At 43.6% G+C, this 27,234-nt stretch overlaps 1 protein-coding gene across 2 annotated transcripts in view; it reads left to right on the top strand.

Annotated features, from left to right (window-relative positions):
* ALOX5 (arachidonate 5-lipoxygenase) overlaps positions 1-26,332 on the top strand; it is a 36,974-nt gene extending 10,642 nt beyond the window's left edge. The window contains exons 3-14 of one of the 2 annotated variants that reach the window (XM_075504991.1): positions 119-200; positions 1,745-1,867; positions 9,078-9,184; positions 12,166-12,338; positions 13,062-13,208; positions 13,307-13,510; positions 13,736-13,822; positions 15,589-15,767; positions 18,491-18,612; positions 20,904-21,004; positions 23,545-23,715; positions 24,969-26,332. In XM_075504991.1, the coding sequence (XP_075361106.1) occupies positions 119-200; positions 1,745-1,867; positions 9,078-9,184; positions 12,166-12,338; positions 13,062-13,208; positions 13,307-13,510; positions 13,736-13,822; positions 15,589-15,767; positions 18,491-18,612; positions 20,904-21,004; positions 23,545-23,715; positions 24,969-25,148 (1,676 nt within the window). In that variant the 3' untranslated portion in view covers positions 25,149-26,332. The remainder of the gene's footprint in view (positions 1-118; positions 201-1,744; positions 1,868-9,077; positions 9,185-12,165; positions 12,339-13,061; positions 13,209-13,306; positions 13,511-13,735; positions 13,823-15,588; positions 15,768-18,490; positions 18,613-20,903; positions 21,005-23,544; positions 23,716-24,968) is intronic. The other variant, XM_075504992.1, reaches the window with a different exon arrangement.
* The last annotated feature ends 902 nt before the right edge of the window (positions 26,333-27,234 follow it).

Here is a 27,234-nt window from a genome sequence, read left to right on the forward strand (position 1 = left end):
CTTTGTAAAGGTATAGATCAGAAGTTTGAAGGTTTGGAAACCTTGCTGTCCTTCTCAAGGCATGGGCAGTGATAGGTAACGGAATCTCATAACCCTGTCTCTTTCTCCTGTTTCACAGCAAAGCTCCCCCGGGATGACAAGACCCAGATTCTCAAGCAGCACAGACGCAAAGAGCTCGAGACCCGTCAAAAGACGTACCGGTGAGTTTCCCATAGCTCTCCAGAAGGTCCAGGGCCTGTTCTCATCAGGTCAGAGTATGGCAGCGTATGTTCGGATTATCATATTGCTCTAACTACTGAACTGCTAGATAAGAGAAAGCATAAGTTACCATGTTGGCCATACATTTTTTTTACCTAGATGGAATTCGCTGTAAGTGATGATCATCCTGGTGCAAGTGGCATTATGAGATACTTGAATCCCGCATAAGCCTATCTGGAAGGCTTAAGTGGGAATTCAGTGGTACACTCTCTGTGTGGGCCCTCTGGCACACAGTTGTGCTTTCAAGAAGATTTGAAGGCAGATTTCATTTACCTTTTACAAGCAGTACTCCAGTTTTGGAACATGATCTGAACATGTCAGCTCTTACCGGAGCTTTTTGGCTGCTGCAGCAAGCTAGTTTTAGTTGTTTCCTGCACCAAGGTGCAGTGGAAGGTCTGCCCTGTTTGAGTGGACTGGAATGTGCTATCAGAACACAGTTGTGATACCCACCTTTCTACTGTCATAGACATTTTTTCCTAATCAAGGTCACAGTGGGAAAATGCTTTTATCAATGGGTGACTCCAGAAGGCATTAGACATTTCCTTTTCCTAGAAACATACTCTCTGTTAAAATAACAAAAGTTTCTTGCACTTGTATCTCCTTATCATGAGAGTAAGGATCAGAAGGACAGAGGGTCCATTCAGAATTGATGGATTGAGGCTTGGTGTATGTGTTGTTGATATCATTTGACTAAGAAAGGATCTTGCTTACAAATGATGGGAAATAGAGCAGAAAAAAATATAGTTCAAAAAGAGGTATGACACAAAATTTTATTTACGTATGCAAAAAGGAAGGCAAAACCATTTGTAATTCCAGGGAAATAGCTATTTACAATTCAGATGCATAACTGATAACACACAATGCAGTCTGTGTGTGGCAGGCAATTTAGAAATACCATTGAAACAGGATTCTTTACAAATCACCTTCTTTTGTTTTGAAGTAAAAATGGGGCACGGTGCAAGCACATACATGGCAGAGAATGTGTGCCGTGACCATTACAAGGTAAGGCTCTTATGAGGAGCTTAATCAAGACTATCTGCATCTCTCAGAGACTTGCCTTTTGGAGGAACCTAAATACATGTCTGAGTACTTTTAGCTGCTGTATCTCAGTTCTGCAAAAATGTAGCCCCAAGAATGAGTGTGCATTGGGCAGCTGTCTGTCGCTCTGTCCCCTACCCTCCCAATACATTTGAATCTACTGCCAGTTTCAACCGTATGTGACAAGTGTTTGGAAATACCACAGATATCAAGTTACTTCAAGTTTTGTGAAGGTAGGTGGCCAAGTAGATGCCTTCCATTGTACTTCAGGATTCTGTAGGGTACTGGTAGGTATTGATGTGGTATAAGTCACTATTTTTGGCCCAAATGAGTCTGCCACAAATTTACTTTATAGAGTTGAGTCACAGAAGCAGTGTAGGTAAAGGAATGACACAGCTCTCATGCTGATAAGGTTATATGGTTAATCCAACCTCTCTTGTTTTCTCAGCTGGAAGGAATGGCATCCAGGCTTTCCCCTGAGCATTGATGCCCATTCTCACAGTGATCTGCCTCGTGACATCCAGTTTGACAATGAGAAAGGAATTGACTTCATTCTGAACTACTCTAAAGCGTAAGTGTTTGTGGAACTTTAGGAGTTTTGCAAAATCTCTTTTGGGGCAGGGTAAGGATCTGATCACCTTTTAGGTTTCACTGAAATCTCAAAATTGGATTCTTTCCTCCCAGCTGGATCTGCAGTCAATCAAAGTAGGAAAGAATTGAAGGGATTTTTTTTTTTTTTAAACATATCAGTATTTTAAGCTTTTCACGCTGGGAACTGACTGAGCCTCTGCATTCTCATTAGACGCTGTTTTGGCTGTAGACGGATGGAGGAGGCACTGGTGAAAAGCATAGGAAGAAGGACTATTGGCACCTGATCCCTTAGGCTTTTTACTTAGTTCTTAGAGTCGCCCCCTAGAGATACCTCTCTTCCCTGACGGTTTGCAATAATTAAGCCTTTCAGTTACACACCAAAAGAAGATGGTATCAATGCACCCTTGAGACCCTCCTGAAGAAAAGCTGTTCTAACTGAAGAGCAGCTTATCAGTTAACCACATCTGAGTGTAATCTGCTTGGGGCAACAAAGTCACTGTCCACCCACTTGCACGTGTCATGTCATTGAAAAAAATGGAGTCCTTGCCATTGAATGAGCCTGAATAATCAATCCTGCAGACCTCTTTGAAATAGTACAGGGTTAATGAGGCAAATAGGACCTCTCTGGCCTGTGAGCCCCCTTCTGAGCTGTCTCACATGCACAGGTCACATCATACTATCTCAGACATCGCACCGTACTATCAGTCTGAGATGAGACAAGGCTGGTCCAAGATCACCCACAATTTCTACATCTGCGATTCTGTTAATATGCTGGTCTCTTTGTATTTTGGAAAGGTGTTCCTCCTGTTATTTGGGTGATCAGACGGAGATTATGTTATCAAGCATAGGTTGGTAAGAACTTGGGAGTTTAATAGCCATACTGATAAACTTGCAGCTTCTAATAACAGTGAATACTTGCTTATCAGAGTCCATCTGGGGAACTGACGGTGACTGAAACCTTACATGTCAGAGCATTCTTCGTGTTACATGTATGCAGCTGAATTTCACTACCAACACAGAGTCAAATCCCATGGCTTGTTCTGGGACAATCTACCCACTTGTTTTCTAATTTGGAAAATTGGAAGCTTTCAAAGAACACATGTTTTTTCTGGATATATTAGCTCTGCTGTAGATTTCTCCCTCCCTCCGCTCTCCCCCATACTAGGATCTGTTTTTCACAATGGAATGACGCTTTGTAACGTCAGCAAATCTTTTTTCTTTTTTTTTAGCAGAATAAATCTCCAGCAGGTGTGAACAGGGTGATGGGTATGTTTCTGCAGCACAAATGGCCGTGTAGACCTAGATCTTTCAGAGCTAATTGGAATAAGGCAGCTGAATAGCTTTGAAGACCAGAGGTCTCTAGCTTTCTATCTCGTGCAAAGTAGGATGTTAGGAGAATGATGGAATAGGCCGTAGAGTGCGTGCTGTTGTAGCTTTTTAATGCAATACTAGCTGTTACACCAGAGAAGTGGCTGTGGGGTCACACAAGGAGTTAGATTAATGGTACAAAAGACAGACAGATGCTTCCTGCCCCCAAGCTTATCCAATGGTACATGTATTGCCTCAACTTTATACCTGTGTTTTAGACTTCCGAAGAACCAGATCTCTAGTCTTTAATATGAGCCAGAAGTTGAGGTCCCTTCTCACCTCATGAAATACCTTATTCCTCAAGCAGCCCTTTAGTATTCAGTGGATTCTTAAAGTTTTAAGAAGTTTTAAAGAATCTGAGGCCTTGACCATAGGTCCTTGGAAAACCCTGGACTCTGATGTTCCTCTTCCACAGACAGGTATTAGAACCCAGCCGTGCAGGGACCTTTTAGTCAGCAGATAATGAACTTGATAATGGCCATCAGAAATAGTTCTTTGGGAAAATAAATAATAAAAAAAAAAAACAAGAAAAATAAGCCAAGAAAACTGTGGAAGTTTACATAGTGTTGTTTAAAAGGCAAGTAATTTTTTTAATAAGGCCAGAAGAAATCATTCTTGATCTGTAGTCAGGACTTTAATACAATGCAGGCCAGATTACCACGGCCAGTCTCTAATTCTTAGTTTATCTTCCCTCTGTGTGCAAACTGATAAGTTAAGTTCTCGCTCTGAATTAACCAATGTCGTGGTTTAGCTTCAGTTGGCAACCAAGCACCACGCAGCCACTCACTCACCCTCCCCCCCAGTGGGATGGGGGAGAGAACCAGAAGAGCAAAAGTAAGAAAACTCGTGGGTTGAGATAAGAACAGTTTAATAATTGGGAAAAAGAAAAAATATATAACAACAACAACAATAATAATAAATTGTAATGAAAAGGGAAACAACAAAAGAGAGAGAGAGAGGAACAAAACCCAGGGGAAAAAAAAAAAGTGATGCAACTGCTCACCACCCACTGACCAACGCCCAGCCAGTCCCTGAGCAGCGATCGCTGCCCCCCGGCCAACTCCCCCCAGTTTATGTACTGAGCATGATGTCATATGGTATGCAATAGCCCTTTGGCCAGTTTGGATCAACTATCTTGGCTGTGCCCCCTCCCAGCTTTTTGTGCACCTGGCAGAGCATGGTCATCCCACAAGTGTGAGGTCGTTTACCTGGTGTGCGAGACGCCAATATACACACAGGGCAGAGGTATTTTATTTCATGTCTGCGCAAAGATGGGTGCTAGGTGGTAGCTCCACAAAGCTAGCACAAAGGTCGGTCATACAGGTACAGTATTGTGCTGGTTTGGCTGGGATAGAGTTCATTTTCTTTATAGTAGCTAGTATGGGGCTATGTTTTGGATTTGTGCTGAAAACAGTGTTGATAACACAGGGATGTTTTAGTTGTTGCTAAGTAATGTTTACACCAGTCAAGGACTTTTCAGCTTCCCGTGCTCTGCCAGGCGCACAAGAAGCTGGGAGGGGGCACAGCCAGGACAGCTGACCCCAACTGACCAAAGGGCTATTCCATACCATATGATGTCATGCTCAGTATATAAAGCTGGGGAAGAAGAAGGAAGGAGGGAACATTCGGAGTTACGGTGTTTGTCTTCCCAAGTAACCATTATGCATGATGGAGCCCTGCTTTCCTGGAGATGGCTGGACACCTGCCTGCCCATGGGAAGTAGTGAATGAATCCCTTGTGTTGCTTTGCCTGCACATGTGGCTTTTGCTTTCCCTATTAGACTGTCTTTATCTCAACCCATGAGTTTTCTCACTTTTACCCTTCCGATTCTCTCCCCCATCCCACCGGGGGGGAGTGAGCGAGCGGCTGTGTGGTGCTTAGTTGCTGGCTGGGGTTAAACCACAACAAGTATTTATACAGTCTAGTTATGCATATGCATAAGTAATTACACAAAGCAGTTTGCTATTGGTCTACATTTCTCTTATTTCAACTTAAAGCTACAGTGCTACTTTAATATTCTGTGCATGCTCAAAGGTGAGGGGTCTCTGCTTGGGCTGGGGTCTCCAGCTTGAGGGGTGTGACTTTTAGTATTATAATGAGGACAGTTCACGTGAGGGTGCTTCTTATCACAATTCTACTAGTTGTTTCAGGTGGTTTCCAGAACATCTTAATTAGCTTACGTATTTCTCCAGGATGTGCTTTACTCCAAAGTAATTCTTGTTTAGACGTTCCACTTTCCAGTCTGAATCCCCCTTATCAGCTTATCAGGTAAGCCCTGGCCTTCCACCAGCTCCTGTTAGACTACACTGTTAGACTACAGCACAGGAAGCTGAAAAGTCCTCGACTAGTGTAAGCACTACTTAGCTACAACTAAAACATCAATGTGTTATCAACATTCTTCTCATACTAAATCCAAAACACAGCACTGTATTAGCTACTAGGAAGAAAATTAACTCTATCCCAGCTGAAACAAGGACAATCAAATTATCAAATTCGATAATTTCTTTATCTCCCAGAAAGTGCTGGGTGGAGACCCTATGCATATCTGCGAAGTGCTCTGAGATTCAGTCAGGTGGGACATCAGTACAACCTGTTCACTGTGAAACAGAGCCAGGGGTGAGGCCATCCTGAAAAGGGGAAAAACCCATCATAGTTGTGTTGTGCTGTTGTGAATAAACCTATGGCAAAACCAAGAGGAGGTTCCAAGCAAGGGAAGAAAGCAAACACTGTGCAGCTCTTCTCTCGGCCCAGCTTCAAGAAACAATCAGAAAAGGCAAGGAATAACTCCTTTAAGAGAAGAGGAGAGGTGTGAAAATATACAAACCCCATGCAAGGTCATTGGGATCTTCTCTTGTTACCCTAGCAATGGTGTGGTTTTCCAAACTTTTAAAAATCCTGTGTTTTCAAGAGCTATTGCTTCTAGCATGGTGTTAGTGCAAAACAGCTGTTTCCCAGCTCATTAGGAGATCTGAGTGATGCAGGAGCAAAAGCATCTGAAAGCCAGAGATGACTGGTTTGCGTTAGTAGAGATAACCAATTTGGAGGCTACATTGCCCTTCTAGCAATCCCATCCTGCCATTCTGTGGCATATTGTCAGAGATCCTGAGTTGCAGCCAAGTGAAACTTGCAAACAATTCAACAGAGTGCAGGGACATCTATTTTTGTCATTGGTTGTAAGGGCACCTCCCCATGAAGTAGGAAGCTGAAACTTTATTGCAGATAGCCAGCCATTCTGGAGAACTGGTATGACACAAAAGAGATTTTTTCCAAGGAACAGCAATGCTTCTTGCCTGGCACATTTGGATGAAACCCTAGACCTATGCTTTTGGTTGGGTGAACTATGAAAAGCTTTGAAGAACGCGTTTGATAGCCCTTATCTAGCTACCCTGGATAGCTTGTGCTTTGGGAGCTTGGGACAACTATCTGCCTGAATGGAGTGGAGATACATGGGGGAAGGCATGGGGTCTTCTTTCAGTTTGAGTGCAGTAGGAAGGAGGACAGGGAGGTGTGTTTGGAAATCCAAGGGCAGGTGTAGAGTTGCAAGGTGTAGCAGTGGGCAGGGAGCACATTTAAGGAAAAATGTGAGAGCTGTGAGAGTTACATGAGACTTGGGGAGTAGTGGAAGAGGGGAGGGGAAAGCCCTTTTGCTTGGGACATGCAAAACTGAACTTAGAAAGAGGGAAGTATGTCTCAGAGATTCCTTCTGCCGTTGCAAGGTTGGATCTTTAGATGCTGTTAGCAGTGGATAATTCTGTAAATTTACAGGATTAATCATGTGTAGGCAGGGATAATCCTGAAGGTTTCCAGTGCTAATGTGACCTATGCTATCTAGCAAACGGAAACCCTCACCCTGGATTCTGTGCCAGAAACTCAGGCTTGCATAGCTATTTTGGACCAGTGTTGCATTTGGGCAGATTAAGTTCTACAAGCAACTCTTTGCCATTTTTTCCTTGCTCTGGTTTCTAGTATGTGCCAGAGACATCTGAGAAGTACTTGATTTCTTGGGGAAAACAGGTTTTTATTTCCTAAGTCCTTTGGAAGTTTGTTCCAAGATAGGAAATGTGAAAGACTGCTTCCTTTGGGAAGCAATCTATGAAACATCTGAGAATGCATGTATGCCTGGCATTCAGTGGGTCAAGCAACAGCAGGTTTGTGACTAGACCCCAGGTGCTGTGCCTACTGCTTGGTTTGATCAGGCTAATAGCCCCAGGTGGGAAGAGCACCCTGGGCAGCAGAGGAGCAGTACATACTGGTTCATGTGTCTAATGTTTCCTAATCTCAAAGCAGTTCTGAAAGAGGGCAGAGGCTCTATAGGACCTTTAGTGGAAACTCTCAAATGAGACAATCTGAAGTAACTCCTCTCAAGCTACTGAGTTATGTTGTTTAAAGCCATTTAAACTTCTGGTCATGGTCATGCTTTCTCTTGAAGTTCATCTGTGATTCAGACACCTAGTATCTATCCAGAAAGTCCTGCCCAGTAGTTACCCTCCCTTTGATCCTTGTATGATCATTCTGTGTCCCTCTCAGGTGTGAAGAGGCCGCTGGAGAGGTCATCTCCTGTTCCAGGCTAGACAGTTGCCTGAGTTTTACTTCCTAACATGCCTCCAGGCACCTCTTAACCTTGACTGCCATCTGCAGCAGCAGAAACAGTCCATTCTACATGCACCCCATCTGGGCTCAGTGCAGAAGCAGCTCCTTTGTCTGGGTTATGGTCATGCTAGCCTAGAACCCTCCTCCAGATTACCACTTGCTGTTTTCCAGGCTTTTGGTCCTCTTCAGCCACTTCTAATCCAGTTATTTTTATGGTGCCTTAGTCTGTTTATAGTTTAAGTTTACTGATTATAAATCCACGCTCCTGGGATTCTTCCTCCCTCAAATTCTGTTTGGGAGGATTTCCTGCTACACTGTGACCTTTCTTTGCTCCGTTATCTGCCCTGCTTATCTTTATGTGATGTGTGTGCTTTTCTTTGTGCATTTAAAATGTTAGTGAAAAGCCAACTTTCTTTTTCAAATTCATTATTTGCTTTCTAGGCAAAATAAATGATTTCTATTTAATAACAACAGTTTAGCATTTATGTAACAATTTAGGACTTGTCATCTCATACGAGGTGAACTTGCTTGACTGTGTTGTAGACAGAATACTTTGCTGAATTAGCACTTCAAGTCAGATGTTTCTGGCTCCTAGTCCCCCGTGTTCGTGTGATGTCTGCAACCAAGTGACTTCGTTCCTGAGGTTAGAGATGACCATCAAGTTTAACCAGCAGCTCAAGTAAATAGAAAGCTCTCAAAAACTCAGGCCTCACCCTGTGGGGATCCAGTCTGACCTTGGTCACGTAGATACTTACAGGAGCTGTTCTCTGTTTAGGAATACTGGCTGCACTGATCCTGAGTTGTGTTTGTTCTGACTTTGTGCAAATCACTCAGTCTCTTTGTCTCACCACACCCCTTTCTGAACTGGTGCTAATGATGATCTTAGCACTCTCAGCTGATGCTCACTACTGGCGACGTGTGAAGCACTAGTTTTTCTGACTATAGTTTTTATATGACATAGGTCTTAAAGCACTGCCATTGTAGGCTGCTGAGAACAACTCTAGAATGGAGTTCAGTAACTGCAATAGCAGGGACTGGGCCCTTGAGATGCCTTTCAGGCTTGTGTGTAAATGTACAGCAAATTTAATTCTGTAGGGTGGCCAATCTCATATTCCACCACTGAAAAATTTATTGTGTGTAGTTATATAAAAGGGTGGAAAAGAATGGGGAAGGGCATTGAGGAAGCTGGAGATTATTTTTTTCAGAAATGTTTTGGTTTGTTTTATTTTTAGGATGGAGAATCTTTATGTCAACCGTTTCATGCACATGTTCCAGTCCTCCTGGAGTGATTTTGCAGATTTTGAGAAGATCTTTGTCAGAATCAGCAACACAATCTCCGGTAGGTTTATTAGCATTTGCTCATGTTTGCATTGTAGAATGACTAATTAGTTGTCTTGTACGTATCTAATTAGGATGGAAGTGTCTGACCTGCACTTCTCTCCGTGGTTTTTCATAAATAAACTGTGATCTCAGACTGTTGATCACACCAGCAGCCCACAAGCTAAAAAGCAAAGCTATGATCGCACGCAAACCAAAATTACCAGGAATTGCTCAGTGGCCTTCTCTGTCCTGAGCTATACTGGACATCAGGCCAGTTGGGCGTCATAGTCCCTTTTGGCTTTTAGAAATGTATTTTCAGGTATGTGCAAGTCCCATAGGACAAATTTTCATAAGTATTTCACATCTAAACCTAAAGATAGCTTAGTGGGAGTTGGGATAGCTTGTCAGACCATATTAGCTGTTAAGGCATTTTGAAAGTTTGATTGTGTATGTTCCACTTCAGCCATCTAAATACATGGAAAATCTCCAAAGAGGCACGTTTGGAAATGTTCTCCGCTAAACGCAAGTATGAGGGTGACCTCTCTTGCCTCTTACACAGACCAGATCAAAGGCTGTTGCCTAACATTCCAGCCATGTGCTCAGTCCTGGGTGCACTGCTGCTAAGAGTCCCAGCTTCTCGACCCTGTCCCAACATGGGGAGGGTACCACTGCCTCAGTTCTGCTGGCATAATCTCACGTATAAGCTCCCCTCAGTCAGTTCTCATGGGCCGTTTGTGTCAATGAGATGGGGCAGCTCAAATGCTTTTCTGTGGTAAACTTTTCCCAACAGGGGTAAATTTGACAGAACTCATTTCAGGCATGAAAGCCTGTGCTGTTAGGCCAACAGATCTGGGGATGGGTTGCAAAGAGCTGGGAATGACCTGGGAATTGTAACTTCTTCACCTGGTCCTGCTGCAGCCAGGATGGGTCATCAGACCACAACCCAAGGAACCGTGGTTCTTACTGGAAATCAGTGCGAGCTAGGCCTGAAAAGGCTTGTGGCATTTATCCAAAATGTCATCGCTTTTCAAATATGTGTCAGGATTAGTTGTGCATACTGCATTAAATATCCTGCTGTGCTTGCCATTTCATACTCATGTCTTCTTATTAGAAGACAAAAATCCCTCTCTAAGAGTGTGAGTTTCACTTTTGTATTCAGGGCCATTCAGTTTCTGCAGTATCTTTCATACTGTTAAAAACTCCATTGATGTAATATTAACATATCAAAGACAAAATACTTCTTTTCTTTAACCCTTTTCAATATGGAAATCTTAGCAGTTACTTGAAAACCCAGTAAAAAGAATCGCAAACAGATATGGGTTTTGAAGTTCATGGTGTCATTTCTGTAAAGCAGGGCTGGGAAGCCTTTGATTTGTGAGCCAGACCCAACCTTCTACTATCGCCCATGGTTACATTATTTTACTTTATTTTACTGTATTATTGGATATAATAGATACACAGATACTATAAATAGGTTAGCATGTGGCTCCTCAAATGTGTGTGAATAGCCTGTTCAGACTCTGCAAAGGAAAATACTTTTCCCTCCTGTTCTGAAGTTTTGCTCCCCTTCAGGCTGCCTAAGGACCAGTTAACAGAAATAAGAGTAATTTCTGTGGTCTCGGGTATAAAATAAAGCACACAAGGTGGCCAGAGCTATTAAAAACTAATTACCGCAATTTGTTACATTTAATAAGATTGCTTCCTAAAGTACTTTTAACACAAGAATTAGATATGATCTACAATTAATTTCATTGATAACATTTCCATACTCATGAGGAAAGCTTCAATTCTGTGAGTTTTAAACATTAAGTATCGGTCTCAGTTATGTTAATGCAACTCTGAATCTGCTTATTTGCAAGCCTTGGCAGAAACAGGGCCAATGGAGAAGGTGGTTCAAGGTGTTTTTCAGTCATGCAGTTTCTGCCCAAGGTGAAGAGTCATTTTTCGCTTGGTGTAGACTTCAGATACAGCTCCAGAATCATTATGCAATTGACAGAGATGATGTAAATGTCAGCTTGAAGTAAACTTAACTTTTTTCCGCTCTGTTAGAAAGCATTGCGAGTTTTGAGACTTTTTTTTTAATTATCACTGCATTCCTTCAGGCCTATCTTTTTCATCCTTTCACCCTTTGTAGAAAAATACAAGCTCTCAGAAAAAGTTCTGCCTTGTCTGAAAATAAGCAATAGTGGAAAACTTTACTTGCTTCATTTTTCCCCTGAAGACACCAATGGGATTTTTCACATTAATCATGTTTTTTCTGACTCTGATACTTGTAGGCTGAAGTGGCGACATGATGTTATGAAACAGAAAACTGCAGTTGTGGAAAACATCCAGTAGTACTGCATATGTAATAGTAAGGAGATGGAGTACCTGAAACTAGCATTTTATTAAGAAGACATGTTAATCTGGGTTTATTTTAACAATTGAAAAATAAAGAGAGGAAAAAAAATGTTAACCAAACAACCAGTGAGCAGTTTTACTAAGAAGCCCAAAATCAAAACCCTTCCCCAGGTACCCCTTACCCAGCTCCAGCTAAAAGAACTGCTCCAGCCACTTCTGTTCTTTCCCTACCCACATTGCTCTCTATTTCCCTTCTCCTGCCTGTGCTATCTTTTTTTGGACTCATCCCTCTGTCCTGCATACCCTGAGAATTTAAAGAGTGAGATTGAAAAATATCATGGAAGACCTGAGAAGGTGGTCTGCAGATGGAGAGAGTATTTTTCACAGGAGTGGAATATTTTACTCCTCATTGCTTCTGTACATGGGGAAACAAATTATTATCAATTTAATTCTTCTCAAAGTGAGAAGCAAATATTATGTTGTCCATTTAACTTAAGTGATTTTTTTAGAAATTCTGTGGCACCTTTTGAATAATTTTCTTGCCATTTTCTTTAGTCAAAGTTGCAGTGCAGTGCAACAAAAGGTGGGCAGGAATCCTCAAATGCAGTAGGATATTGATGCAGTGCAGATATTGATGCTGCAGGCTTGTTTTTCCTTTAGAATACGTGATGCAGCACTGGAAGGAAGACTTTATGTTTGGCTACCAGTTCCTGAATGGATGTAATCCTGTGCTGATCCGGAGATGCACAGAGATACCCAAGAAGTTGCCCGTGACTATGGATATGGTAGAATGCAGTCTGGAGAGGAACTTGACCCTGGAGGAGGAAGTGAAGGTAGGGCTCTGAGTGAGGTTGGACTTCATCTGTTCCTTCTCACATCCTCTAACATCCAAACTCTGTTCTAACTGCCTTCAGCCACATCTCCTCTCTTCAGGCTGTATGGTTGGTCATGGCAAAGCTGGTTGCCTCTGCAGACTGACAACACTTCTGTTGACTGTTTTCTCCTGCTATGCTGGAGCTGCAGGCCTTTCTCCATGTCCAGTTAAAGAGATGTCACCAGGAGGTGAAGGGTCCTTTTTCAGTGGTTTCGTCTGAAAGGTTCGGGATTGACCGTCTGCCTCAGAGGGGCAAAGGGTCTATCTCTTTCCTGGTAGGGTCTTGCCCTCTCGTCACCCGCAGAGTTGAACTAACGTGCTGAAGAAGGGTTGGCAAGGGTGGTGCCTTGCTTTTGTTTGCACGATGAGCACAGGGTTCTCTTCGGCTGGCAGTGTGAAACTTGTTTGCATCCTAGTGTCGCTGCATGAATGCCAAGTACTTAGTTGCTCTTTGCTGAAAGGCTCACTGTCAGGCTCAGCAGACACAAGTCAGGTAGTTTGTGTAAAGGTGCTTGCTCTCTCAAAGACATGATCCCTGAGCCGCCATGAGCAAGGGCGGGCTGGTGGCTGCTCGTAACCACAAGGCACAAGCTAGCCTCTGGCTGAGACTTCCTGACCTTTGTTCCAAGCCTTGCTGCTTGCACTCCATTAAAACACACCATGCTTTTTTTTACCCCCCCAGCAAGGAAACATTTTCATTGTGGACTATGAGCTGCTGGATGGTGTGGATGCCAACAAAACAGACCCGTGCACAATACAGTACTTGGCTGCACCCATCTGTCTGCTGTATAAGAATCTGGAGAATAAAATTGTACCCATTGCAATCCAGGTGGGCTTACTGTCAGGGTCTTTAAAGCAACACGTTGCTCGTTGTCTCATCTTAAACATGAATGACTTGGGGTTTCATATTCTTTTTGCATCTTTCAGCTTGGTCAAAAGCCTGGGCCAGACAATCCCATATTCCTTCCTTCAGATGCCACATATGACTGGCTGCTAGCTAAAATTTGGGTTCGCTCATCTGATTTCCACATCCACCAGACGGTGACCCATCTCTTACGGACACACTTAGTCTCGGAGGTGTTCAGCATAGCTATGTTCCGGCAGCTGCCTGCTGTGCATCCCCTCTTCAAGGTTGGTTCTTGCATGAAGGGATGTATGTGGGTCGGGGAAGTTACCACATTAGCTTGATAAACCAAAAGGAAGTCCTGGTGATAGCTCAGCTGAGGTAGTTTGGCTGGCTGCACTGCAAAGCAATGTACAGCTAGCCACCAGGACTTCCAGGACTTCAAACTTTACACCTGGTTGCTGTTGAATTCAGAAAATTTTCCTTCTTTCATTCTTTGTCCCATTTCACAGCTCTTGGTGCCACACATGCGGTTCACAATAGCCATCAATACCAAAGCCCGAGAACAGCTTATCTGTGAATGTGGCCTTTTTGACAAGGTAAGTAATCCCGTTTGCAAATCTTCATTATTCTTCATGGTTCCATATGTGTTTTATCCTTTAACCATCACATATTGCCTTTTTCTTGACCTTTCTACTAAACTGAAGGCCAAACATAAGTAATATCACCTGAGAACCTGGCACACAGAACTCATGCCTTAAGTTAACTCATTTCTTGTTGTCCTAAAGATGGTATCTTTTACCTCTAGCCAATTCAGAACTGGCCAAATGTCAGTAATGAGTCAGTATCTCACTCACTCATAGCTGATGTGGCTTTGGGGTATGAGTATAGGAGTGCAAGGTAACATAATACGCACATACATCCCTACACATGTATGCACACAGTTAAGTCCCCAATTTCTTTTAAATACTCAGTTATTCATCTTGGGGAAGGGTGGCGAGCAAAAGAATTTGTGATTGCCAAAGTAAATTTGTGTCACAGGATAGATAAGATAGATTTCTAAGCCCGCAAATACTGGGTGTAGATTCCAGCCTGTCTTCTTGAATTGCCATAAATAGCAGATCTGCTAGGATTAAGACTCAGCTTCATCTGAGTCAGTGAAACATAGCTGTTTATCATGGACTGTGGTGCAGCTCTTGGGTCAAATCTGAACATCTAAATCTGACTGCATTGATATTTAACATGTACCCAGCTCTTCCTCCCTTGGCTCCACCAGAAAAGACACGCTGCATCTAGGAACCATAACAGGTTGGCATGCAGCAGTCTCTGTGACGACATGCTAGCAGCAACTGGGAAGTTTGGGGAGGTTTCAGAAGTCCTTTCAAAGAGGGAGCCTGTGTTTCAGGACAATTCTGTCCCCCTGACACCTCTGGCACCAGACCAAAAATAGCTTCCATGCTCCAGAGTTTTTCACCCAAGGAGAACAGAGGGGTTAAAACCAGGCACCTTCCTTGTCTTCTGTACTTCACTGCTGACTCTGGAGACCTGGCAGGCGCTCCCATCCCTTTGAACAGAAGCATAATGTCCATACCCTGTGCACATGAGATGAGTGTGTGGCTAAGACCTGCCAGCAGGGATCCTGGAGTTCCAGAATTTGTTGGTTCCAATGTAGATGAACAACCAGCTGGAGAATAATAAGCGTAAGCTGAACACTGCTACAACGCTAGCATCATATGCTAGAAAAGCAAAATTTGGGAGCTTTTGTGCAGTGATTATCTAAAGAGTTTTGCCATGCTGTTTGTTGTGGACATACTATGTTTTCCAAATGTAACATATACTGAAACCCTGGCCAATCCTCATCAGTAGCCACCTAGCAGAATTGATCTCCTGGCGTAAATTCCAGGGTGGCTAACAGTAGCCTGCATCCCTAAACACGCTCTCCTAAACCACTCCGTAGTAGCAGTGGGTGGTTTAGCCAAAGCCCTGTTCCAATACACTGCTGGCTGCCTTCCTTCACACACACTCCAGTTCTGGAGCATAGGGCTGGCAGAAAGTGCTTTGAGTTCGATACTTCAATGTTGTGTACTTTATTACTGTATTCCTTTATAAGCAGGTGCTGTACCTATGGAGAAAATGTGAATATTAACGGTGATTCATGGGAGAGGTGTGAAATCACTGAAGCCAAGATGCACAGTTGCAGTAGACCTTTGCAGTTCGGTACTTGCTTGTGTAGAGGTGTGGTTTCCTCCTTGAAAAACAGATTCACCAGCATTTTGAATACCATCTCCTGCGAATTTGGAAAGCCAGTCTTGGCATAAAGTGAACATAATCTCCTACTGTTCCTGTCTTGCCATTCTTCCTGCAGGCAAATGCTACAGGCGGAGGAGGACATGTACAAATGGTGCAGAAAGCAATGAAGGATCTGACTTACAGCTCCCTCTGCTTCCCTGAGGAGATCAAAGCTAAAGGGATGGACAGCAAAGAGGATATCCCCTACTACTATTACCGGGATGACGGCATTAAAGTCTGGGAGGCCCTAAAGAGGTAAGAGACTGTAGTTCTAAAAATGGCTAATAAAGTCACTGTCACAGAGACACAACTTCATTTTCTCTCTGCTCACTTTACTCTTCATCACAGCCTTGTGAACAGCACCTGGACTGTTTAGTCATGTGGAGCCTTTTCCACCCAGCATATCTCATCTGAGGAAAAATATATAGTCAAGCAAGCGCTCACTCTTGAAAGACCGTTAATTCCCGTTCTTTTCAGCCCTGTTTTCTTGCATTCTGTATTTCAGAGGCCCCTTTATAAGTATGTACTCTTCTATAGGATTTCACAGAGTTTGGTGAGTCGGAATTTAGCCCTGCAAAGGGAATTTAATTGGCTTTTTTTTTTTTGCTATGCACAAACCAAGGGAGAACCTAGCTCTCTGAGCCAGCCACATGAGCTCGTCAAGGTTCTTGTGGAGTAGAAATGTAAGCTTGGCTTGCATGAGAGAGTTGTGTTAAGAAACCAAATAAATTAGGCATTAATTGATTTGAGCAAACCCTTTTTTTAAAAATGCCTTAAAATTGCAAGGCCCAAGTTTTGTCAGGAAGGGCAGCAATTCTGAGTCAGGAGAGGTACTGCAAGGCTGCTCTGTCATACAAGCATGGCTTCTTTTCAGATATGAAACACTGCCTCAGAATGGAATGATTCATAAGGTTTTTATTCTGCAGTGGCATTTCATTTAACAAACTGTGTTTTTGCATGGCATAAGTTGCTTGCTAAATATGCAGCTGTTTCTGGTCACATGGCTTTTGAAAAGCATGTTCATTAAAAATCAGATCTTTTGTGTACACAAAGTAGGGGGTTTATAATGCAAGCATAATGTTTGAAGTGTTGGGTACATCTCTGTCTCCTGTGTCTTCTCTACGTTTTGGCAAGAGGTTATCTTGCAATATTTCCTGCAATTGTTAGTGCCCATTTGAGAGAAAAGGAAGTTATAAATTTTCTGTGGTTGTTTTTTTGTTGTAGTCCGGTTTTTGTCCCTCTTCTCTTTCCTGTGTTTTCTTTGCTGATTGAGGTATGCCTTTTCAAATATCAGATAGTACTTAGTGAACTCAGTTTAGTTTGACTGTTTGTGGGTGTTAACCTAGCTGGAGGAAGATGTTAACCTGGCTGAGAGATTCTTCATAAGTGAATAATTTGGTTTATAAATGGCATGGGCCCTTTTGAGTGCGTGATATCCTAACCCATGAACGTCATGCATGTGTCTAGTCACCAGGAATCTCCTATGCTCTGCAGGGGTGTCAGTCTCCACTCTTTTGATGAAATAACTTCTATTCCCAGCATTGCTTCACATGTGGTAGATGGCCTAGACTTAATAAATCTGATAAGGGTGTCGCTATAGAAACACCGAGGGTCACACGGCAAATTTTTAAACACCTTGTCTAATACTGAGCTTTTTATTTCTGATCTAACTGCAGGCAGATATTCCAACCCAAAATATTCCAGCCCAAAAGGCCTCATCCACATTTCATATACTAATTTATATTTCCATGGGAGGAGGTCTAAAGTACTGCCGTTGTTTAAGAGAAGGATTACCTTCTGTGTGCATTTGGCATAGGTGCCAGGTGACGGAGGCAGAGCTCATGCAGGGCATCTTTATCGCTGCATGTTGCAGGATTTTTCTTTTCCTGTGGCTTCCTCTGGAAACCAAAATTACTTAAACTCTTGGGGTTTATGCAGTTGTTTGTCTACCTCAGTAACAACTCTTGCCTTGGTTGGATAATAGAAACCACACTGACAGATTTGTAAAGGTCTCCAAATTGCAATACATTTATAGCTTATTAGAGGATAAGTCTGTATTGGATAACAATTCTTAATCCCACCAGTCAGCTTCCGCAGTCAAATATTTCACCCTATGGGTTGTTGTCAAAATATTTATTGAGAGATTATAGGTACCTGCAGAGCTAACAGAATATCTCAGCATAGCTCAGGTAACCAGTCAGTCAGTCATGAGGTGCAAATCTGCAGGAAATCAGGCTTTCCTATTTTCACTGCTTTCAGAACTATTTCTGTTATCTTAGTGTTTTAAGAGCCTTTCTTTCTGAGGAGAATTAGCCTGGGAAGCTTGTATAGAAGGAGGGATTTTGAGAAAAGGAACTGAAGAGGGAGGAGATGTCTGCTGTATGCAGTGGGTGTAGGAAAAAGGTCTAGACTTCTCCCCAAGATAAGTTTCCTGGGCCACCCCCACTTTGGAGTGTGCCACTTGGGTTTTGTGAAAAGGATGTGCAGTAGGAGGGGATCAACTATTTGAATAGTATTCAGGAGCAGCTTTGGAGTATTCCACATACAGGGGATGGTGCCGGTATCACAGTTTGGGAACCCCTGTTCCCAGTGTGAGCCACGTGGATGTGCCACAGGGAGTCTGTATTAAGTGAAGAAAAGGATGTAGATGTGAGGATAGAGGTCTGGGCAGGAGCAGACCCTCAAATAAGAGAATAAAGTGCACAGGACTGTTCAGGGGATGCAGTGTGGTCCAGATTCTTTTTGTTGGGGGAGGAAGTGATGCTGCAGTCAGAAGTGAATCAGAGTTGTTTCTGTGCATTCCCCGTGCTTGTGGGAAGGAGGTAAGAGGGTGTTGAGACCTGCTCTTGCTGTTGCCCTTCTCTCTTTCCCCATGCGGCATCTGCCTCCTCTGCAAAGTCAGTAGAAGGTCTTCAGGGAATGGCAGGCTTGCTTTCTCCTTTTCATTTTGTCTTGTTCATTTGTTTCTGTTTCTGCAGTTTTGCAGAGGATGTGATTCACATCTACTATGAGAGTGATGAGGTGGTGTGTGATGATGTGGAGCTCCAGGCCTTCGTCAAAGACATTTACGTCTATGGGATGAGGGGCGTGAAGGCCTCAGGTAAGGTATGATGGCTCAGCCAGGTCTGCAGCTTTTCGAGTCCCTGCTGACAGCAACGCTGCATGCACAGCATGCCTTGAACTGTTGGAGATCCACTCCCTTCTTGGCCCAAAGACACTCAATTTTATGGGTGAGACCTTTGATGAGGCCCTCCCTCCCTCAGGAGACAGCTCTTTCCTTTGCCACGGATTCCTACCATGAGCATGGGCAACTCGTGTAATCTCTCTGTACACTTGGGATTAGTCCTTTGATCTTGTCTGCTCATGCTAGCATTAGGGGAGGTGCTGTCTGTATGTGCCGTTGGAACCACCAGGCAGACTGACAGAAATCACAAACAGCAGCGAGACCCCCTTGAATCCTCTCCTCCAAACCTTGCACCAAATAAGAACAAGTAAGAACCTCCCCAGGAGTATCGTGCTGCACTTCACATTTGTTCAGCATCTGTGTCATCACTGAGCTGTTCTGCTCTCTTCAAGAGAAGATGCTCATAATTCTTTCCAATAAATATTTTCCTTTGCTCTGTCTCCTCTCACTGCCTCCCATTTCTTGCAGAACATTACTTGGCTGTGGGAGCTCTCACCCATAACACAGCTCTGTTCTCCCACCTGAGTTAACACTCTCCTGCCTTTCCCTAAACATGTTTTTTTCTTCCACTCATATTTTGTCCAAGCAGGTTTTCAGGAATGTATACAGGTGGGTGGGGATCCTTCATCCTGTCCAGACTGATTCACATCTGGAAACACCTGTTGGCCAGTGATCTGGGGCAGATGGCTTTGGCATTGCATGCAGACATGCTTGTGTGTGAGACCTCCAGGCAAAACTGTGACCTTTCCACTCATTACCAGTATGCGCTGGGGTGTAACAGCCTCCTGGTCTCTACCTGCCTGGACAGGCAAAGGTTTGGGGGACACCTAGTTGCTATAATTTTTGTTTGTCTAGTTGTCTCTTAGGAAAAGCTTAGAAATGGCCTGCTAGTAGGAACTTCATGCTTGACCTAAGCATCTTGACATGGGACAAGTACTGAGCCTTTCCAGGGCTACAGCTGGGGTGGGACGCTACAAGCACCACTGGTGGCAGGACTGCCACTACAGGTGGGAAACCTGCCAGGCCTGCAGCATCCCTGTCTGCACTGCTGCCACTCCAAGAGCTGGGGCAGAGAGCAGGGGGACTTGCCTAGGTCTGTAAAGAATGGAAGGAGGATAAATGGGAGAGGCTTTTGCACCTGGGGCTCCCCCTCCAGTCTCCGTTCCTGCCCTGGGAGGGCTGCTCTGACTGGGAGCATGCCAAGCCCCTTTAAAGAGGAGCACAGTGTGCTTAGGATAGCAGGACACAGGAGAGGATGGTGCATCCTCTCCTCTTTGGGTTTGGTGGCTGGCCAGAGCTACCATGTACCTCTTCTGTCTCTCAGGTTGAGTTCACATCTGCATCAGGTTGGTGGTGGAGATTTGAAGCAGCTGGCACAGGCAGCCTGAGTACGGGCAGCTCGCCCCAGGGTGCTGACAGGTCTCTAGGTATCCTGGGACCTGTGGTCACATCGGGCTGGGACAGGGAGTACAGCACAGGACTGTGGTGTAGTGGGGACAGGAGAGATACAGGCTTGGGAATGCTTTGGTAGCAAAATATTTCCCTAGTCCCTGACTATTCCCTTCTTTCTTTATAAAGCTCCGTTTGTTTTTTCCCCTTCCAAGACAGCTTGATGCAACTATTTCTGTTTCTTATTCTGTTGTTTCTCTTCCAGAAGTTCTCATTTCCTTACTTCCCATTTCAGCAAATAAGCTCTCCCTGCACTCCTTCTCGCAGTGCACTTGATCGCTGAGCCTCGGACCTTTATAAATACAAGCGCATGGTCATTTACTCCTTGGCATGAACCTTCCCTGCTTGCACTGCAGACTGAAGAAAAAGGGAGCACCTGAGGCCCCTGCCCTGTGGACTCTCTGGGTTCCTTGCTGCAGGGTAGGTAGGGTGAGAGGACAGGGATGCAGTATTTTTTAAAGGTGTAATTATACTTTGCCTTTTCCTTAAGGAACACCACATACTTTGCAAACAGTGGTGATGCCTCACAAACCTGTATGAGGTAAGGCAGGATCACTCTGTTTTTACAGCTGGACAGCCAAGACACAGAGACATTGAGTAACTCCTGTTAGACCACAAGATTCAGAAAGAGAATGCCCTGTTCTTCAGTGGCTGCTGCATGGTCCTCTAACTCATGCTTTTTGAGTAGCTGATTACTACTGGGTAACTGGGTTACTTCATAGCTGGGTAACTTAAGCTTTTCTTCTCCCTCATTTTAGGGTTTCCTAAGATGATCAGGACACGAGAGAAGCTGGCAGAATATCTCACGGTGATAATATTCACCACATCGGCCCAGCATGCCGCTGTGAATTTTGGTCAGGTAGGAATTTCTGGGAAGACTGTTCTTTCTGGGCTGGGAGGTGGATCTACCAGGGCAGGGTCTGAGAAATGTTTTTTAGTAGATGTACAGACATTACATTACTCTTTCTGGTCAAAATAACTGCAGAGCCATCTGCAAATCCCCATGAAGCCTGTGGAAACTGAATTATTTTGGAAGCTGAGAAAGGTATTTTGAGTCCTAAATAGGTACCAAAGCTCAAATTTAGGGGTTCTAGCTTGTATATTTTAGTTTTAATGATTTTATTATGGAGAACAATTTTTTAAGCATTTCAATGGGTTGCTAAGACCCCTTTCAGAAATGCTGAAGGGTTCAGGTGCACAGTCTAGTTACCATGCCTTCCAGACACCACCTGAACTGCCTGGATATGTGCTGGTGGTCTGTGGCACATTCTGCAATGAAATGCAATGAGTTATGCTAAGTGGCTTTGCTTTGCATTTGCTGTGAGTGCATTCACGGGTAGCTACTGTGGGTTGCTATTGTAAGCTGTGCTAATTTGGCAGTGTGCCTGTGCCGAAGCAGCATACATCCCATTTTCAGATGTGGCTTAGGGAACATGTGCAGTGCAGCTCAGTACTGTGACTGCAGTTCATGTAGCTGCATATGCCATCCATCTTTCAGTTGGTGCAGGTGGCTGTTTCCAACAATTCAGTCCTAGCAGTACAGCTATCTAGCTGGCCTAATGGAGCATTTACCAAGGGTCCTGAGTTAACTAGTTGAAAGCTGCCTTGCACGTCTGCAGGACCTCCATTTCTACTTTCTGCAGCAGCACAGACAAGCCTCTACAAGGTAAAGTCTCACTGAAGTCAGTGGGACAGGAGTCCAAATCCTCAGTGATATCTGGGTACTTAACTCCCACTGACATACATAGAAATTTGAAGCAGTACATCTGCGAGGATCTAGGTTTTGGTCATGTATGGTCAAGTTTTCAAAAGCACCAATGTGCTTAATATTCCCAATGCATGGAAAGGGCATTGCTGCTCATTTCTTGAGTTTGTGAGCCAACTGGCAACTGTGAGCTTCCTCTATGATGTTTAATGTGTCACATACTGATAGCCTGTGTTATCCCTGCCTGCCTTTACTGACATATATCTACCCTGAAACTGTAGTAACAGCCTGCCTTTCAAATGCTGTTTCTTCCAACATCAAGGCATTTTGGAAAGCAGTCTTCATAGCCAGAAGCAAATCTCTTTGTCAGGCTGTACTGCACAGAGCTTCTTCACTGAGTGGGTGGTCAGTCACTGGAACAGGCTCCCCAGGGAAGTGGTCATGGCTCCAAGCCTGTCAGAGTTCAAGGAGCGTCTGGACAATGCTTTTAGTCATCTCTTAGTTTTACGTAGTCCTGCAAGGAGCAGGGAGTTGGACTCGATGATCCTTATGGGTCCCTTCCAACTTGAGAAATTCTGATTCTGTGATTCTATGAGCTTTTTTTTGGCACATGTTCTGGCTTCAGACGTGCAAAATCTCACAGATAAGCAGGGAGACCATCTTTCCTATAGTAATTATTCCCAAACACATCCCACATCACTCTCCATGTTGACCCTCCTGTCCACCCCTGCAGCTCAGGAGCCCTGGGGCAGGTCTAGAGCCAGGTGTCAAATGAACCCACACTATTCCTGTGCCACATCCATGACCAGGAACCTCTGCAACTACTGAGAGGAGGAATTTGGCATGCAGAGGATATTCAGCCCATCAGCAAAAGCGTCTTCAGCCATGGGAAAAAATGGCAGAGAGAGAAGGCTGAGGGGTAGGAGGACATGGCTATGCACTGGAGAGAACACATTGAGCACAATGTAAGCATGGCACACAGCTCAAATGGGACTTTCTGTCAGGCAGGGCAGGGGATATATATGAAGGTAATGAAAAAGTGCTTGGAAAAGAAAGAGTTATAGTAAGTGCAGCATCTCAGATGGTGGCAAAACTTGGAGTCATATCTGAGGCAAAATGAGACATCACCATCCTACAACATTCAAGCAGGCCAAAAGTGATTCTGAGTTCCCAGTCTGGCACTCACCGTGACCACATCCACATGCCATATTCCATGATGCACCGGCATCCTTTGCCTCTCTTACTGCCTGACTACAGTACTGTGGGCATGTTCTTAGAGCAAATTTTGCAGAAAAGAGCAACTGGAGAAAAGGATATTTTATGATTTACGGGTTTTTTATCAGAGGTTGCCTGAGATTATCAGAGATCTTTGTTTAATGAAATAGCTAAGTCCTTAGCCTAGCTGGTGAATCTGGGCTGTGTGGCACATGCCTGTGGTTAGCACAATAACTGCTCCCATTAAGGCAACCCAATTCTCTCCCTTGTGAGATCCTGAGAAAGATGGTAGGGACTTCCTTGTCTCCTCAGTCCTTCTCTAGAGCGTCTCTCTATCCCTTAGTTAGTATCTTCTCTTTCCGAGAGGCTCATATTACAGAAGCAAACTCCCTGGTGTCAAGACTCCTGATTTTCTTTGCAGTGTTCCTAAATACAAGCCGCTGTAGCTTTTCACTGTGCTGTCTTGCTTTGTTGTGCAGTATGACTGGTGTTCGTGGATTCCCAATGCCCCACCAACAATGCGCCGCCCTCCTCCAACTGAAAAGGGGACAGTCACCATTGAGCAAATTGTGGAGAGTCTGCCAGACAGGGGACGTTCTTGTTGGCATCTTGGAGCTGTCTGGGCCTTGAGCCAGTTCCAGGACAATGAAGTAAGTGGACCTCCCTTCTCTAGGTGGTGGAGATGTAGGTGAGACCGCGAGGGCAATGGGAAGACCACATGGACTCACAAGACTGTAGTCCTGATCTGTGCTTGACGGGACCATGTTTGCCTTTCTGTGGAGATGTATCTATGGTGTGGGTTTGCCCTTGTTCCTCCAGATACAAAACAGCTCTGAGCGAGAAGTCATATTTTTACTCTGAGGCTGTGTTTCAGCCAAAACGAAAGTTTCTAAACTGAAGTATGGTATTGCTGAGTAAGGATGCTGGTGTGGGAGGAAGAGGGCTGCAGAGGCACAAGGGTTTTCTCCACTCCTTGCCACAGCAGTGCTGATGGAGAAGCTAACAGCACCGCTGTGTCCCCATGTCCTGTCCCTTTGGAAAATCTGCCCCCGTGCCTCATGCACTACAGTTGTGGCTTGTGCCTGGCTGGTGTGGAGTGCAAACAAAACAAGCCTACAGGACGCTTTGCAAGCATGGTCTGTAGCCATTTTTCTCATGTAAAATGAGGTTGTAGGTACTGGGTTGTCTCACCCAAGGGCTGTGTCTGGAGGATGTGTTTTGAAATCTTTGAATGGAAGATGATGGACAGAGGGTACTTCTGAAGTTTCTCTTTAAGAAGAAAGCAGATTTCAGCTGAGAAGCTAGTAGTATAGGTAGTATCATGGGAAATAGTTACCTAAAGCAGGTAATATGCCAGTATGCATATTGGCAATGCAGTATTCTGGACACCCTTAGAGTCCAAGCTGACTAAAGCAGCTGTCAGGTTGAACTTTGAAGGACATTTTTAAGTCAACAGCAACTTCCACTGTCACTGAAAGAAGCAGTCGTCTTCCTTGTTCATCCCAGGCTGTTCATTCTCCTCCCATGCTGTCCTTTTCTTTAGCAGCACAAATGTTTGAGTGGCTACGCAGAGATCTGGCTTGGGAAGCTGATCTGGCTGGCCTGAAAAAAAGTGCTTATTTTTCAGTGGATCAGCTCCCTGCAGGTGGAGGAGGTGCCACATAGACACCTGAACCAGCACTACAGAAAGATGCAGGGATGAAAAGAAGCAGCTAGTGGTGGAGGGAGGATGGGACAGCATCTTTCATTGGTAGAGCCAATGTAGGCTAGCTTAAATATTGATAGCACTATTTTAATAGTAGCATTTGTGAGGCTATGGGTGTTGTTCTTCTGGATGACATAATCTTAAAACAGAATAGCCTTTGCTTTCTCAAAGCATGATTTCTTGGTGTTTTTCAATTAGCTGTTTCTGGGCATGTACCCAGATGAACACTTCGTGGAGAAGCCGGTGAAAGAGGCTATGGCAAAATTCCGCAAGAATCTGGATGAGATCGTCAACGCCATCACCGAGCGCAACAAGAACAAAAAGCTTCCTTACTACTACCTTTCCCCAGATCGCATTCCCAACAGTGTTGCTGTTTGAGCAGATACCCAGGAGAGTTTGGAGGCATGTAAAGCTAATCATGCTTTCCTATTGCATATGTTTCTTTTCAACTAACTTTCAGAAATGGATAAAATAAGAAACCCACCCTCTTTATCAGAGCTGACCCATAGCCTATTTGGACTTTCAAAACAAATTTGATTATGACTGATCTTGCCGACAAAGTCTAGTTGACAACCCTCTACGTCAACTTTGTTACAAGTTTATTTTTCCAAGATTTTTTAATTAATCTTAGAATCAATATCCATGTTTCTGTTAGCTTTCCCTCTCTTGGTCAAAACAATATAATCACAGATTCACTTGTCTTATTCAATGAAAATAGTATCACGAGCAATAAGCAAGTCGCATCTTTGAAATCCTTCCTATTTTTAATAGATGACACTGGTGACATATAAAAATATAATCTTTAAAGTTTATGCATTGTTTTTAATGTAATTAAAATGGATGTTAAATATTTTCACTAGAACTATGAATGTCCTAATCAGGATGAAGGTAGAAGCAGGACATTTTCTCAACACAGCTGATGGGTTTTTTACCGAGTTCATGTGAAATGAGGTAGCCTGATTCATAGGAGATGAAAATTTTGTACCTACATAAACCTATATATTTTCTACATAAAACTAGCAAGGTTTGTTTTAGCCTCTGCCAGTAGAGTTTAATGTCACTCGTATGTACAGACAAATGTTTTGCTTAGCACAATGGCAACGAGTACAGACCTAGTAGTGCTTATGCTCGATTTCTGTTTCATTGCTGAGGCTGCTGGTTTTCGTGTATAGTTTCTTCTGTTTTGTGGGGGATTAAAAGGCTACTTTGTATAATGAAAAAAATTGTGGAGAAGGGTTAATTGACAGCTTCTAAGGGGAATCTTCAGATTTGACCAATTAAGCATAATTGGCATGTTCCACCTGAGTTAGAAACAACTGAGGTTTGTCTGTTTTGTTTAGAGGTGATTACGTTCAAGTACTTGGGCTTTGGTTAAAAGTTGAGAGAGCCATTGAGATAATGAAAGCAAAAATGAGGTTTGGGAAATTTAAGAGTAGTATTTTTTTTAATAACAATTTTGGTTTATTTTTCCCAGAATTTGTTCCTTGTACTAGCTTCACCAGCCTGCAGTGTGTTTTCTCAATAGATAAGAAACCTTCTTGTGCTAATAAAACAAAACTGAACAAGAACATCTAGCTTTTATTTCTTAACTCAATATCTAATTCTGTATGTCTTGAAAACCTTGTAGGAATAAGCACAATGTGCTGTGTAGAGAAATGAAGCTCCTGCACATTGAGAAATATAGTTATTTCTATCATTCATGTGTGATTTGGAAAAGGGTACTACTAAAATATACATCCTTTTTGTTTCATATGAAACACAGGCGTGGAAGCACAACTGATTTTAGACTCTTTACAGCAGAATGATTCCCTTTTTCTCCCCCTAGCTAAAGAGTTTCAGCAAGAATGTGGAAGGTAAGACCACTTCCTGTTATTGGGGAAGTACATTTAAGACTTATGCATCTTCCTCTTACTGCAACCCATGAGAAGTGACGACTGTAGGAGCCGAGGCACACAATTATGTAGCAACACTGGAATAGGACCAGGGGATTGGAGACCATAACATGTGAGCCACAAAAAAAACAACCCCCCCCCCCAAAAAAAAAGAAAAAAGGCACAACTTAAATGCAGAAGGCAAAAAATGCAAGAGGCTGACGCAATCTATCCAACATGCCAGCCCTAACTCTTGTTCTTCCCCGGGTTACAGTGAATGTCCTCTTGCCTCAGCTTTCAAATGGTAATGATCTGCATAGTCAAGTATCTGTCTAGAAAACCAGATATGGGAGGAGAGGCTGATGGCTGTTTTCTAGCCTGTGGACCTGGGATACAAGTAAGGTTGATGGGAGGTTTGGGGAATTGACTGTGCAACTTTGAAGGCCGATATTAGCAGCCTGATTCAACTGCAGGAGAGGCTGTGGAAAGAGGTAAGGAGGTTAAAAGTAACACTGGCACCAGAAAGGAAACAAATACATGTTTCCTTTACTAAAGTGCTTACTTTACTAAAGGAAAGTGCTTACTCTTCCAGG

Source organism: Mycteria americana, chromosome 6 (genome assembly GCF_035582795.1).
Source record: "Mycteria americana isolate JAX WOST 10 ecotype Jacksonville Zoo and Gardens chromosome 6, USCA_MyAme_1.0, whole genome shotgun sequence".
NCBI lineage: Eukaryota > Metazoa > Chordata > Aves > Ciconiiformes > Ciconiidae > Mycteria > Mycteria americana.